Source organism: Capricornis sumatraensis, chromosome 11 (assembly GCF_032405125.1).
Source record: "Capricornis sumatraensis isolate serow.1 chromosome 11, serow.2, whole genome shotgun sequence".
NCBI classification, from domain to species: Eukaryota; Metazoa; Chordata; class Mammalia; order Artiodactyla; family Bovidae; genus Capricornis; species Capricornis sumatraensis.
The window spans coordinates 94,216,860-94,233,258 of NC_091079.1; the positions used below are offsets into that span (position 1 = coordinate 94,216,860).

Below are 16,399 nucleotides of genomic sequence, written 5' to 3' on the forward strand. Positions count from 1 at the left end.
ACATGTTGCTTTACGCCAAAAAGTCCAAAGTGTATTTACCTTGCATCAGTTAACATCATTGGTACATGAAAAGAAAAATCTAGCCTATGTCAAGTGAGACTATTGTAAATGTAATTAGTAGTTAGTACATATTCTTAAGTGACATGTATTTTGAGAGGTTTGGTAGTTGAATGTCATAGAAGGAAAGAATTAGTCAATGCAATTTCAAACGGATACCTACTGAAAGTGGACACATGAATTTGAAGCTAAACACAATCAGAGTTAAAAAGGTAGAGGATACATATTCTCTAAGAAACATTAAAAAAAAACCTTGAAATTCAGAAAAGAGAATTCAGCCAAATCATATATAAGTAATATGAAAATTTTCTAATTGAGCTTATTTAAAATAAATCTCTCATGCAAAGAGTTGACTCATTGGAAAAGACTCTGATGCTGGGAGGGATTAGGGGCAGGAGAAGGGGACGACAGAGGATGAGAGGGCTGGATGGCATCACTGACTCGATGCACATGAGTTTGGGTGAACTCCAGGAACTGGTGATGGACAGAGAGGCCTGGCGTGCTGTGATTCATGGGGTCACAAACAGTCGGATACGACTGAGCAACTGAACTGAACTGATCTGAAAGCACATCTCTCACCTATGTTAATTTCTATAAGTTTCTAGATCTTTTAATCAATGTTATCATTTCCATTTCAAATTCAAGTGCATATCCTATTTGAATATTTATAGTATTTGGAGGGTCAATCACACATGACTGGGTGATTATTCTTCCAATACCTCTCGAGCTCTAAAATTTTAGCATCACTAGTTATTAGAGAAATATTAACTACAGTAACATATCACCTCACATGGTCAGAATGGCCATCATCAAAAAAATGTATCAACAATAAAATATGGAGAGTGTGTAGAGAAAAGCGAAACTTGCCACACTGTTGGGAATGTATAGCCATTAAGTAGAACAATATAGAATGTCTTCAAAGAAACTAAAACTAAAATAACTATATGACCCAGAAATCCCGCTCCTAAGGATACAGCCAGCGAAAACCATAATTCAGAAAGATATGTACACCACAATGTTCACTGCAGCACTATTTACAAGAGCCAGATCATGGGATCAACCTAAATGTCCATCGGAAGAGGAATGGATAAAGAAGATGTGGTGCATATGTACAATGGAAAGTTAGTCATAAAAAAGAACAAAGTTCTGCCATTTACAGCAACATGGATGGACTTAAGATATTATCATATGATTGAAGTAAATCAGACAAAGAAAGATAAATATCCTTGATATTACTTAAATGTGGAATCTAAGTAAAAGTGATATAAATAAACTTATTTACAAACCAGAAGTATGGTCACAAATGTAAAAAGTTTTGGTTACCAGGGAATAAAGAAGGATGACTTGTTTATAACTTCTTTAAGGGATAAAGAAGGAAAACTGGGAGATTAGAACTGACATACACACTTCAGTATATAGTAATAAAATAGACAAATAATGAGCACAGGGAGCTCTATTCAATACTCTGGAATGGCCTATACGGGAAAAGAATCTAAAAGGGAAAAAAAAGAGTGCTTGGGCTGGTGCACTGGGACGACCCAGAGGGATGGTACGGGGAGGGAGGAGGGAGGGGGTTCAGGATGGGGAACACGTGTATGCCTGTGGCGGATTCATGTTGATATGGCAAAACCAATATAATATTTTAAAGTTATTAACCTCCAATTAAAATAAATTTATATTTTTAAAAATGGAAAAAATAAATAAATCTCAACTTTAGGAAATGACTATTAAAATTAATTTAATGGATTTCTTTGGCAATATCTGTAAAAAGATTTGATTTCTTAAATTTCAGTTTGCCAATAAAGTCATTTTTTTATCTCAAAAAAAACCCCTAAGAGTGGATGTGTGCATATGTGTAACTGACTCACTTTGCTTTGTTGTACACCTGGAACTAGTGCCACATTGTGAGTCAGCTATATTTCAACAAAAAATTAAAAATTAATTTTAAGATAAAAGTTTAGATACTGCAAGCCATTGATTTTTACATACACTTGATATGGATTATATATTGGACGAGGGTACAAAATTGACATGAACAAGAAACAAGGAAGCAGTGATTTTAAAAAAATCTAGAAAGGGAGGAAATGTTGCTATTGATGATAGCGGGAATTAACAAGGAGATTTTAGTAATTTACAATCCAAGTCTTTTAAAATATTGCTAATATATTCCAAAAGTAGCACAATTAATGCAGATAAACTATGAAGTTATAAATGGGATTATATATGAATATGTTTTCTCTGCAAATAACACACATACACCCATACTTACCTGAGTATCCTAATTTGTCTGTGAAATACAACTACTCTTATCAAAAACTTATCAAACAAAATGGCAGAATAGTTGAAATAAAAGGCATTTATGTATTTACCATGTAGGTCCTTATCTTCAATAATTGCCATCTCAACGTCTTCTCCAGTAACTATTGTGCAGGTGAAAGGAACTTGAAGAAGAACACTTATCTCACCAAAAGACTCCTTCTCATTAAGTCTACCCATATAAACATGTTTCTGAATTTTTTTCTGTAATAGATACAAATAATGTTTAATGAAATCACTTTCACGTAATGGATAAATATTATTACTACCAGAAACGTACTGTTCATAAATCATTTTGGTATATGGTATTTAAAATAAGTTAGTATTTTCATGCAAATCAAGAGGACACTTATTTATACATACACTTAAATTTTGTTAGAAAAATAGCAGCTTGATAAGAGAATTTCAGCATATATAAAATAAATGAAAGCACCATAGTTTAGTGATCTACAAATTAAATGTTTTAATCCACCAAGATGTTTATGAAACCTTGAACTAATTCCATTTTTCAACATCATAGGATACCATTTAGCAATCATAATTTAGTATACTTTGTATGAGATAACTCTTTGAGACCCCATGGACTGCAGTATGCCAGGCTTCAGTTCAGTTCAGTTCAGTCGCTCAGTCATGTCTGACTCTTTGTGACCCCATGAATCGCAGCACGCCAGGCCTCCCTGTCCATCACCAACTCCCGGAGTTCACTCAGACTCACGTCCATCGAGTCAGTGATGCCATCCAGACATCTCATCCTCTGTCATCCCCTTCTCCTCCTGCCCCCAGTCCCTCCCAGCATCAGAGTCTTTTCCAATGAGTCAACTCTTCGCATGAGGTAATGTATGTCAAAAACCAATTACAATATTGTAAAGCAATTATCCTCTAATTAAAAAAATATATATAAAATAAGATTATTACAATTCATCCTATCTGCTGATTATCAGTTCAGTTCAGTTCAATCACTCAGTCGTGTCCAACTCTTTGCAACCCTGTGAACTGCAGCATGCCAGGCTTCCCTGTCCATCACCAACTCCTGGAGTTTGCTCAAACTCATGTCCATTGAGTCGGTGATGCCATCCAACCATCTCATCCTCTCTCACCCTCTTTCCCTCCCACCTTCAATTTTTCCTAGAATCAGGGTCTTTTCCAATCAGTCAATTCTTCAAATCAAGTGGCCAAATTATTGGAGCTTCAGCTTCAGCATCTGTCCTTTCAATGAATATTCAGGACTGATTTCCTTTAGGATGGACTGGTTGGATCTCCTTGCTGTTCAAAGGGCTCTCAAGAGTTTTCTCCAACATCACAGTTCAAAAGCATCAATTCTTCGGTGCTCAGCCTTCTTCACAGTCCAACTCTCACATCCATACATGCCTACTGGAAAAACCATAGCCTTGACTAGACGGATTTTTGTTGGCAAAGTAATGTCTCTGCTTTTTAATATGTTGTCTAGGTTGGTCATAGGTTTTCTTTCAAGGAGCAAGTGTTTTTTTAATTTCATGGCTTCAGTCACCGTCTGCAGTGATTTTGGAGCCCAAGACAATAAAGTCTGTCATTGTTTCTATTGTTTGCCCATCTATTTGCCATGAAGTAATGGGACCGGATGCCATGGTCTTCTTTTTTGAATGTTCAGTTTTAAGCCAGGATTTTCACTCTCCTCTTTCACCTTCATCAAAAGATTCGTTAATTCCCTTTTTGTTTTCTGCCATAAGGGTGGTGTCATCTGCGTATCTGAAGTTATTGATATTTCTCCTGGCAATCTTGATTCCAGCCTTGCTTCATCCAAGCATTTCACATGATGTACTCTGCATATAAGTTAAATAAGCAGGGTGACAATATACACCTTGATGTGCTTGATATACTCCTTTCCCAAATTTGAACCAGTCCATTGTTCCATGTCCAGTTATAACTCTTGCTTCCTGATTTACAAACAGGTTTCTCAGGAGGCCAGTAAGGTGGTCTGGTATTCCCATCTCTTTATGAATTTTACAGTTTGTTGTGATCGACACAGTCAAAAGCTTTAGCATAGTCAGTGAAGCCGAAGATGATTTTTCTGGAATCCCCTTGTTTTTTCTATTATCCAACGGATGTTGGCAATTTGACCTCTGATTCCTCTGCCTTTTCTAAATCCAGTTTGAACTAGAACTTGCCTATTCTAGAACTTCATAAAACTGACATCATACAGAATGCATTCTTCTGAGTTTCACTTTTTTGCCCAACCTAGTGCTTCCAGACCCGTCCATATTCTTGTGTGCATGAGGTTCTTTCAGTTGAGGCACGATCCTCCAGGAATAAACCACAATGTTTTTCTTCATCTCACTGTCAATGGACATTTAGATTATTACTTATGTTTTGACATGTGAAGATTCACATAACACTTTTGGTAAATGTGTATTTTATTGCTCTTGAGTAAATATTTAGAGTGGAATTTCTGAGTGATATGTTAAGTATAGTTTAACCAATCTGATATGCTTGTAAAAGTATTTTGTTGTGGTTTTAATTTGCATTTCTTTGATAAATAATGTAAAGCATCTTTAAATGTGCTTCTAGGTCATTTCTAAGTCTTACAACTCAACATGTCTTACAATTTATTTTACATATTATAGCTCAGTAACAAGAATAAAATAAATGCAATGAAAATTAGTTAAAAAAATTTAACAGCTGTTTCACAACACAAGGTAAATAAAAATGATCAATAAACACAAGAAAACCATGCTTAATATCTCCTATTTATTAAAGTAGATTAATCAGTTAAAAAGAATACATACATTTAAAACTTACCACTTTTCTTGATTGTGGTTTTGAAAATCCTATGATATTTCTATAAATCTTACAATATCCAGAATTAATATAAGCCACAAAAGAGATTATATTTCCACTTTCCACGATCACTGTAAACAAAAGAGATAATTCACTGTTTCACATAATTTTCTAGAAGATGTTATTTTAGTTACTAGGACAATAAAAGTTGGCATGTTTAATTCAACAACTATTAACAATAAACTTCTTAATGAATGACAGTATACAGGCAATGCTTGTTATATGAAAAATTTATGTCGGATATTTATACCAGCACCTAAAATAGAAATAAACATTGACAAGAATTTGGTATGGTGTGCTAGTAAACTGTGTGGTGGAGGAGAGGAAGAGGAGTTTGGAGCAAGCCCAAAATTGTAGCATTTGATGATTTTCATGGTGCAGATATTCATGCCATGGCCTGTTTCAAACTGCCAGTGATTTAACAACTGTCTCAAAAAAAAAAAAAAAAAAAAAACAGAAAAATCTGTGAATCTTGAACATTTAGAGCTTCAGAGCTCAAAGTGTATAATAAAAAAGGAAGTAAAAGGTTATTTGTCATGTCATTTATTTTGCTTGAATAAAGATTTATGTAACTCTTCTACTGTTTTATACATTGTTTATTAAATAATAACATTATGAAGTTATCTTCAAACATCAGAGCATATTATGGCTATGGGCTTATGTGTAAATTGTATAGACATGGGAATCTTTTTATAGACACAATTAAAAAAGTAAAAAGTAGCGTTTTGCCAAAATGTGATATGATAGCAGACATTGTTTTACTTCTTGTAATCAATCAATAGGACATAAAGAAAAGCATAGAGTCTTCTGGCAATGTTATAGGTAAGAGAAGGATACATTTAAGCAGATATTTAAAAAGCCCACTATTCTTAACTTTTTGAGCAGCACTATAGTAAATCTTTTCTTGAAAGTCAAGCCTTATATAGAATATAAAGAAGCATGTATAGTATCAAAGTGAATAGAGATCAATTTATCTTTTTTTAATTTTTATTTTTTACTTTATTTTACTTTACAATACTGTATTGGTTTTGCCATACATTGACATGAATCCACCATGGGTGTACATGAGGTCCCAAACATGAACCCCCTTCCCACCTCCCACCCCATATCATCTCTCTGGATCATCCCCGTGCACCAGCCCCAAGCATCCTGTATCCTGCATCGAACATAGACTGGCGATTCGTTTCTTACATGATAGTATACATGTTTCAATGCCATTCTCCCACATCATCCCACCCTCTCCCTCTCCCTCAGAGTCCAAAAGTCCGCTCTACACATCTGTGTCTCTTCTGCTGTCTCGCATACAGGGTCATCATTACCATCTTTCTAAATTCCATATATATGCATTAGTCTACTGTGTTGGTGTTTTTCTTTCTGGCTTACTTCACTCTGTATAATCGGCTCCAGTTTCATCCACCTCATTAGAACTGATTCAAATGTATTCTTTTTAATGGCTGAGTAATACTCCATTGTGTATATGTACCACAGCTTTCTTATCCATTCATCTGCTGATGGACATCTAGGTTGTTTCCATGTCCTGGCTATTATAAACAGTGCTGCAATGAACATTGGGGTACATATGTCTCTTTCTATTCTGATTTCCTTGGTGTGCATGCCCAGCAGTGGGATATCTTTGTATTAAAGGCAAGGCAACAACGGAAAAGCTGAACCATTGCAGTAAAACCTATGAAGTAAGCTCCCTCCTTAGAGGGAGCAGTTGCTGCCTGAGTAATTGTCTATAGTCTCTATACTAATCATAGAAAATGTTTATCTTAATGAAGACCATACAGCAAAACACTTTTCACCTAAGTAAGCAGGCTGAATTTATTGACATTGCAAAAATGTGTCTCATTACACTTAAATAAGAAATTTTAGATACTTTTTGACTAGGAAAAGAATTGCACCTACTGCCTGTAAAGATTTAACACCTCTCTCTTGTGTTTCTTAATTTTAATCGTTCAGCCTTTGATCCTGCTTCCCATTGCAAAGAACTTATGCCAGTGATGTCAAGATAAATGTTGTCATCTCGATACCTTTTCCTCTTCCATACACAGAAAATGATGAACAACATAGAAATATCCAAAGGATTATAATACAGTTTTAAGTGGAAAGATTTAGTCATGGACTACATAGGAGAAATATTATTCATTATTATTTGAAGGTAATATTCAGGAAATAACATTTATTTGTATTTCAAACTTAAGCTTTAAAGAGCCTCATCAAAACTCACACTCATATTCTAAAACATGAAATTATTAGATCATTATGAAAAGAGGAAACCTCATTTTATCTTAAAGGTAAATAAGCAAGGGAAGAAAATCAGAAAGGTTCATAGAAAGTGAACATCAGGTATTATTCTTTTCCTTCCTGTTGTTTATTATATACCAGGAAATAGTAAAAAAAAAAAATCTAATAAAGTAATTTTATTCCAATTTTCAGGTCAGTTAGAAGAAGTCATGATAAGAAAGATAATTCCCAGCTGGCTTTTAGAATCAGCACTGAAACAGTTAAGGTCTCAGTTTAAATGAGAACTAGTGATTAGAAGGATTGTTAAAGGACACCTCCTTAATTAAGATAAGCTCGAGTCCATTAGCCTAACAGACCAAAACACAGTTTTGTATCAGAGTATCAGTAAGACTGATGCACCTCTAGCAGGACACACATTAGCTGAATGGATACCAGTTCTTATAAAACTTGATTACTAGGAAAAGAACAATATTTAAGAAACAAATGCTAGCAAGTGCTACTTTTGAACTTTACTTTCAATTTGGGGGAATATTTTTGAATATGTTTTCTGCCGGGGGCCAGCGTGAGGAACTCCACCCATGGCAAAGGTCATGAGGAAGGAGGCTTGGCATACGCAAAGGCGTGATCAAGCCTCAGCAAACCCCCTGTTCCCGAGCATCTAGCCCCAAAACCAGAGTCTGTTTTATGCTCTCACCTACACCTCTGACTTTACAGGGGATTCTCCCCCCCCATAACCGTTTCTCTCGGAGAAGGAGTAAATGTGTAGCTCCAAGGCAATAAAAATTCCTGGGCGTGACAAGAGTGTTTCAGCTTACGGACTCCTCTGAAGGTTATCTAGCCCACCTGTATAGGTTCGTCTGGCCACATGTGATTGTTTACAGCCTCCCAATCTGAGAGGCACGAGATGTTTTGGACTTGCTAAAGGCAAATTCTTTTGGGGAGTTGGAAATTATTAGTGTAGTGGGTTGGTTGGGAATTGTATTGGTGAAGCGTTTTTCATTTGTTGTGTCAATAATTGCTGCTAATTCCCTGCTCTGGGTGGGACAAGGATGTCTGAGGTCAAACCTCTCTGCTGACAGACTAGCTTGTGTGACAGGATTATCCATACTGCTGCCACATAATTGTGTACTACCTGTTAACCATAAACAGCACAGAGAGCTTTTGAGTATTTTGAGAGTCTTAATTAGCATAGGGCTTTTTCTTCTTGTTGAGTCAATGATTGCCACCAGGCCCCCATATCCTTAGGCACCTGAGAATATATTAATCAATGTATTTGGAATATAGAAAAGGAAATATAGTAGTTTTAAGGTTAGCAATACTAGACTTTTTGAGTTAATGGATTTTCTCTTTTGTAATAGATCACTGTACTTTGTTATAAATCACTGTGTCCTTGCTATGTAAAAATGTAACTTTATCACTATCTTAAGACTAAATAGATCTTAAGGGGAGCATTGGTGAAAGGATTTTTATTTGTTGGGCTGATGTTTGCTGCTAAATCTCCATGTTAGCTGCCTTTATAATGAATATAACTAGCATATAGGAGAAATAAGCATTAACCTTTAAGCATATAGGAGAAATAAGTATTAACCTTTAAGATTAATCATGTTAACCTTGGGTTAAATAAATTCCTTTCTTGATTGTAACTCACTACACCCTCATCATATAAGAATGCAACTTTATTTGGAGGGTGGTGCCTGGTTTAAGAAAAAGCACCCTTGGAAAAAATAAGTTTTTTGGTTATCAAAAAGAAAGGATCATAAAATCCCTAAGACCTTTTTATGTGAAGTACCTGATTTTGATAAAGGTCAGGACTGCTGACCCCCACGTGACTCTGTATTCATCCCTGTACGTAACAAAAGGTATATAAGCAAACCCAAAAATAAAGAAATCAGATCAGTTTCTGGAAAGACTGATTCCCCCATGTCGCTTCCTTCTTGCTCCCGTTTCTCTGGCTGAATTCCCATCCGGATTTAGCCTCCTTTTCTCCACTACACTATCTCTTACTACACTATCCATTTCTAATCTCTCTCTATACCTGTAGTTAAATATGTATTTTTCCAAAGACGCCAACGCCGTCCCCCCACCTTCAAATCACCCTGGATCCACCGGGGCTAGACCCTGGCAGTTTTCCTTATAAATATATATTTTTTGCTGTTGCAATGTTGCTAAGAAAAATCTTGATTAGAAACAACTTTGTATTTACAAATGCTGAGTATTTCTGGAAGGGTCCGTACTAATGAAACTTTAACCGATAGTAAACATTACCTCTTTATTATTTGAAAATCTACATTTATATTTATTTAAGAATATTTAGGGCTAAGTGGAAGCAAGTATTGAATAGAAATATGTGTCAGAAAAATTGATTGCTGACTAATTTCCTAGTATCCTACACCTTCTGAATTCATGGCAGGTTAAAATAGGTCATTATTCTAAAGTATGAGCACTATATGTAAAACTCTCTCATGCAAGTTAAGTACTTGTCACATTACACAGAAATAAAAATAAGTGAGCATTTCTCTAATCTCACAAGTATGAGATTTGGGGGAAAAAAGGTTATATTAATTATTGATAGAGAAAATCCAAAGAAATATGGGTGGAAGAAATTTAAATTTTGAACATGCCTCAGAAACTACTCCAAGAAAAGAATTTGTATGCTTAGTGGCTTAGTTGTGCTTTACTCTGTGACTCCGTGGACTGTGGCCGCCAGGCTCCTCTGTCCATGGGGATACTCCAGGCAAGAAAAGCGGAGTGGGTTGCCACGACCTCCTCCAGGGGATCTTCCCCAACCCAGGGATCAAACCCAGGTCTCCTGCATTGCAGGCAGATTCTTTACCATCTGAGCTACTAGGGAAGCCTCTCCAAGAAAAGAATTTACTAATACAATACATTTATAGAATCATTTCACAGAAAGTAACAGCATATGATTGGTTGCTCATTAAAAATTAAGATAGATGAAGAAGGTCCAGACTTGATGTTAGATTCCCTGAACCCTCTCTTCTCCACATTCTTGGTCTTTTCTCCCTTTTCCTCCCATTCCACGCTCCAAGGTAGGACAAATATTGGTGCTTAGAGCTTTTTACTAATGCTGAAGCTGAAACTCCAATACTTGGGCCATCTGATGCTAAGAACTGACTCATTTGAAAAGACCCTGATGCTGGGAAAGATTGAAGGCAGGAGGAAAAGGGGATGACAGAGGATGAGATGGTTGGATGGCATCACTAACTTGATAAACATGAGTTTGGGCAAACTCTTGGAGCTGGTGATGGACAGGGAGGCCTGGTGTGCTGCAGTCCATGGGGTCACAAACAGTTGAACATGACTGAGCAACTCAACTGAACTGAGAGCCTTTTACAAGTCAGGGATGAAGACACACTCACCTACACTCACCACGTCTTTGTTCAGATCTCCCCCCTCAATGAAGTCTACCGTGATAGATCGCCCTACAGTTTAGCCTTCTCTTTCCCAGCTCTCTTACCCTATTCTCTTTTTCCTCATGGTTTTATTATTACCTAACATGCTAATTCACTCATTTATTTCTTGTGCTTATTGTGTGTTATGTCCTTTAACCACTAGGATGCAAGAACCATCAAGACAAGGATCTTTATTTTTGTCTTTCATTCATGCAACTACTTGCAAAGTAGCCATTCAATAAATATTTGATGGACAAATGCAACATCTCAATACTGAATTTCAATTTTCTCAAAAAGTCAACTGAGCACAAGAGGAAATTCATAGCATGGTGCCTTAGGTTTTTATGAAACCAAGCGGCATGACTAAAAATTCTGGATGAAATGTTTTTAAGTATATGAGGTGGTATTAGGCAAAAACAAACACAAAAACACCAACCTCAAAAGCCAGAAATAAAAAGAGAGTGCAGTCACAGGATAAAGAAAGCCCTAGAACCAGTGGCAAAGTCTGTCTGAGAGATCAGACATGCACATCCTCCTTCAAAAAACCCCCAAGAGCAATATTCTTGTGGGGTGAACTGGAAAAATCCCACCTTACAGATAGAGTACTGAAGATATTTTCCTCTTCTAGTTGTGGCACTATTTGACTGGAAAACAAAAGAGAAAACTTCTCTGAAAATTCTTAACAATAGCCCATGGTAATGGGAGTAATGTCTACACCATCTCAGTTCAGTTCAGTTTAGTCGCTCAGTCGTGTCCGACTTTTTGTGACCCCATGAATCGCAGCACACCAGGCCTCCCTGTCCATCACCATCTCCCGGGGTTCACTCAGACTCACGTCCGTCGAGTCAGTGATGCCAGCCAGCCATCTCATCCTCGATCATCCCCTTCTCCTCCTGCCCCCAATCCCTCCCAGCATCAGAGTCTTTTCCAATGAGTCAACTCTTCACATGAGGTGGCCAAAGTACTGGAGTTTCAGCTTTAGCATCATTCCTTCCAAAGAAATCCCAGGGCAGATCTCCTTCAGAATGGAGTGGTTGGATCTCCTTGCAGTCCAAGGGACTCTCAAGAGTCTTCTCCAACATCACAGTTCAAAAGCATCAGTTCTTCAGGGCTCAGCTTTTTTCACATCCATTCATGACCACTGGAAAAACCATAGCCTTGACTAGACAGACCTTAGTCAGCAAAATAATGTCTCTGCTTTAGAATATGCTATCTAGGTTGGTCATAACTTTTCTTCCAAGGAGTAAGCGTCTTTTAATTTCATGGCTGCAGTCATCATCTGCAGCAATTTTGGAGCCCCCAAAATAAAGTCTGACACTGTTTCCACTGTTTCCCCATCTATTTGCATGAAGTGATGGGGCCAGATGCCATGATCTTCGTTTTCTGAATGTTGAGCTTTAAGGCAACTTTTTCACTCTCCTCTTTCACTTTCATCAAGAGGCTCTTAGTTCCTCTTCACTTTCTGCCATAAGAGTGGTGTCATCTGCATATCTGAGGTTAATGATATTTCTGCCGGCAATCTATAAGGTACCAAACATTGATTTTTAAATTATAAAGTTGTTTTGCACGTCTAAATCCCCAGGAAAAAATTTCTTCCTGTATAAATCCAAGTATATCCAGGTTTCAAAAGAATCCCACAGATATGAAGATACTATTTTGGGGAAATTTAGCCCTTAATTAAATGTGTATTTCTAGATACATTAGCCAACCAGCATCATTAATTATAGCCACCATACTATTATAAAATAACTATATATTTATGTTATAAACATATATATATACATATATATTTAAGTCATGTTTCCCATTATCTTACATAGTTATTGTTTCTTATATGAACTATGAACTGTTTACTTAAGAAATGTAACTGACCTTCAGTTAAATATTAGTCCTTTCTTCAAAACTTTCTCTTTTATTACATTAAGAAATGGAAGCATTGCTATTAATGTAATAAAAGAGAAAGTTTTGAAGAAAGGACTAATATTTAACTGAAGGTCAGTTACACTTATGGTTTCACAGTCAGAATAAATCAAGCTTCATAATTACCATACTTAGAATTTTTATTCCACAAAAGTAGTCATAAGTAAGCAAATATGGGTCAAGTGCCAGAATATTTCTTTCTTGCAGCAGGGGTCGATCATCAAAGAATTTAGGTGACATTAACAATGGTTGACTATATGCTAAGCAAACAAATATTAAAAAAAAACATTTCAAATAACATAAAAAATGTAATTTGTCATCTTCCAAAAATATTTCCGATTCATGGATACCATTATTCTTTCTTTTGCCTAGCACTGTGATGAATCTTGTTGCATATCTATGTGTGTGTGTGAGTGTGTGTGCACATGCACACGTGTCTGTGTTTAGCCTGACATTTGGAATCAAATTCTGTTTTCAATTGAAATGGCAAAATGACCTTATTTCATAGAGTTTTTTAGAGGACTGAAGAGTTAATCTAAATTAATCTGCAAGAAAGAGTACTTTAAAAATATCACTAAATTAATAGAAGAAAATTATTTTTATATTAAACAGTTTCTTCATTTTCACCTGACAATCATATTAAAATATTTCAACCATAAATTATAATCATTGTAATTGTCCATTTAATAAGGATACACTGATTAGCAACTTCATTCTGACACTACATAATCATCTACATTGATTTCAGTTAAATTACTTAAGCAATATTATATTAGAGATGAATAATCATGTACTAAATGGACTGGTCAAGAAAGAACATGAGTAGTATGATGCATTTATAATATGCTTGAAATAACGATTTACCTCATTAATTTCACAATAATTAATTTCAAGATATATTCCACTTTGTATATCTTAATGTAGTCTGGACCAGTGTAGGTAAACCAAATAAAGAAAATTTATTTTATTACATTTCTTCAAAACATTGGTCATTTATACTCAAGTTAGTTCAATCACTTTATACGGTATTTATGCAAAAGTACATTTCATTACAACTACTGATGATCCAGCTTCATTTTTGTATACATTATTATGATGAGAAAAAAGTGTGAAGTTGTTATTTTTAACATTTTTCAAACAACTTTAAAAAATATGATAAATCCTATTTTCATTTTTTAATGGAATTTTTTAAAATTAGATTTTATAAACTTTTTTATTAATCTTCTTTTACAATATCATTTTGTTTATTTCTCTGAACCTATTTTTTCCTGTTAATCACATTATTTTCACATGTTAAACAACTCCATATAAATTGAATACTCAGTATAAATTGCATACCCATACCCATTATTGCTATTTCTAGTTTCAAGTTAATAATCGGGTTTCCCTGGTGTCTCAAAAGGTAAAGAATCCACCTACAATGCAGGAGATCCGGGTTCCATCTCTACGCCAGTATTCTTACCTAGGGAATTCCATGGACAGAGGAGCTGGCAGGCTATAGTCCATTTCCATCTTAAATAACTTCTGTAGCATACTATCAGGTTAAATAGCTTATTGAACTTCCTCCCATGTGTGCAGATTATTTTCTAACACTTTTGTCAAAGTTTCCTTTTTTATTTGATCAAATGTATTCAATATACCCAAAACCTAATTCTTACCCTATGCCATGTTTGAATTTTAGAACTGGTAGAGCCTGATTAATACATTCTAACATGATAACTCATTGGAAAAGACTTTGATGCTGGGAGGGATTGGGGGCAGGAGGAGAAGGGGACGACCAAGGATGAGATGGCTGGATGGCATCACTGACTCGATGGACGCGACTCTGAGTGAACTCTGGGAGTTGGTGATGGACAGAGAGGCCTGGCGTGCTGCGATTCATGGGGTCGCAAAGAGTCAGACACGACTGAGCAACTGAACTGAACTGAACATGATAAGTTAGCAAATTTGTTTTTCTAATAACATTTTTATTTTAAAAATGACTTGCTTTTCCCTTCTGATACATGATACATCCTCCATTATAAACTATATGTTATTCTCTTGCACACTGGGTTTTTAAATATACTAATGGTCTAAATGAAATGAAAAAGTTGTTTGAGGTTTTATAAGAAATAAATTTATAACATGTCAAAATCCTTTAACATTTTAGACACGTTGATGAAATGGATCTAATTGTAAGATTTTTTCTTAAGGAAATAATCAGGTATTTAAATATATAAGTAGACAAAATTGTATGTGTAATATATGTTATGCAACTTGAAAATCAATAAGGAAATGCTTAAATAAAATGTGATAATCCATTGAATATATTATATTATGCTTCAATTAAAATCCAAGGGGCTTCCTGATTGCTCAGCTGGTAAAGACTCTGCCTGCTATCCGAATTGCCGGAGACCCCAGTTTGATTCCTGGGTTGAGGAAATCCGCTGGAGAAGGGATAGGCTGCCCACTCCAGTATTCTCAGGCTTCCCAGTGGCTCCGCTGGTGAAGAATTTGCCTGCAATGCCAGAGACCTGGGTTCAGTCCCTGTGTTGGGAAGATCCCCTGGAGAAGGGAACATCCCCTGGAGAAGGGAACGTTCTGGCCTGGAGAATTCCATGGACTATATAGTCCAACTGAGCGATTTTCACTTCATTTCACTTTTTCACTAAAATTCATAACTTTAGAAACTGTTTCTGACATGGAATATGCTAATTTTATAAAAGCCAGTGGAAATGAGTTCATTAACTCTATAATATTCAACTTCAGTTGAAAATATGCAAAAGCTGTTTGCTTCTGAATTAAAAATCTGGCAAGATATAGGAAAAGGCTCATGACTGTAACAGTCAATGTTTGTAAGAGTAAAGCTATGCTTTGTAATATTCAGTATACAAGTATATAATAAATGTAGGCATTGCTTATATATTATTTCATAATTACATTAAGATAAAACATTTCCTAAAATAAATGTTTTTGGCAACTGATTTATAATATGGTCTCTGGTAGCGGTATACCATAATTACAGAGTAAAAATAAGTTGGTTTTGAGCAATATGGTATAATAACAAACACAAGACCCTCCTTCCTCTCCCAGAGACACTGATTCCACAGCAATCCATAGACTGGGTCTATTTGTCAGAAGTCCAGAGACTAAATAAGAGTCTTTCGTCACCCAGATAAGTACAAAACCAGCCATATCAAAGCTGGTTAAAAAACACCCATGGCACATGCTTGTCATCGTCTCCCCACCCTTCCCTCCCCCAGCACAACTCCACAGGATCAGGGGAAAATGACTGCCTCTGATTTCTGTCCAGGGAGGGAGAGACAAGGCTGGATTGTATGTCCAAAGCTTTGAACTTTCAGGGGAACTTCCTGAGCCATTGGATTCCAGCTTGCTTCTCTGAGAGCACAGATAGAACTCAGTACACTTCAGATGCCTGGGGACCTCTGAGAACAAATAAGAGCTGAGGGGCATGTTCTCCAGAACACGCGTGGAGCAGCAAAGTCCAGAACAGCTTGTGGCCTCTCCCTCAGGGGAGGGAGAAGAGGGAGGCAGGCGTCCACCGCTCTGTCTTTCAGTGTGCTGCCGGACTGTCTGAACCTGAGCACTGACGGGATCAGGGTGCCAGATGAGGGCCACTGAGAACAAAAGCCTCC

The 16,399-nt window shown here is 36.3% G+C and overlaps 1 protein-coding gene across 1 annotated transcript in view; it reads right to left on the reverse strand.

The window, feature by feature from the left end:
* The window catches only part of CNBD1 (cyclic nucleotide binding domain containing 1), a 493,800-nt gene that overhangs the window by 87,634 nt on the left and 389,767 nt on the right, over positions 1-16,399 (reverse strand). The window contains exons 10-11 of the mRNA XM_068983440.1: positions 5,149-5,258; positions 2,427-2,577 (exon numbers count right to left, since the gene is read on the reverse strand). Of these exons, the coding sequence (XP_068839541.1) occupies positions 2,427-2,577; positions 5,149-5,258 (261 nt within the window). The remainder of the gene's footprint in view (positions 1-2,426; positions 2,578-5,148; positions 5,259-16,399) is intronic.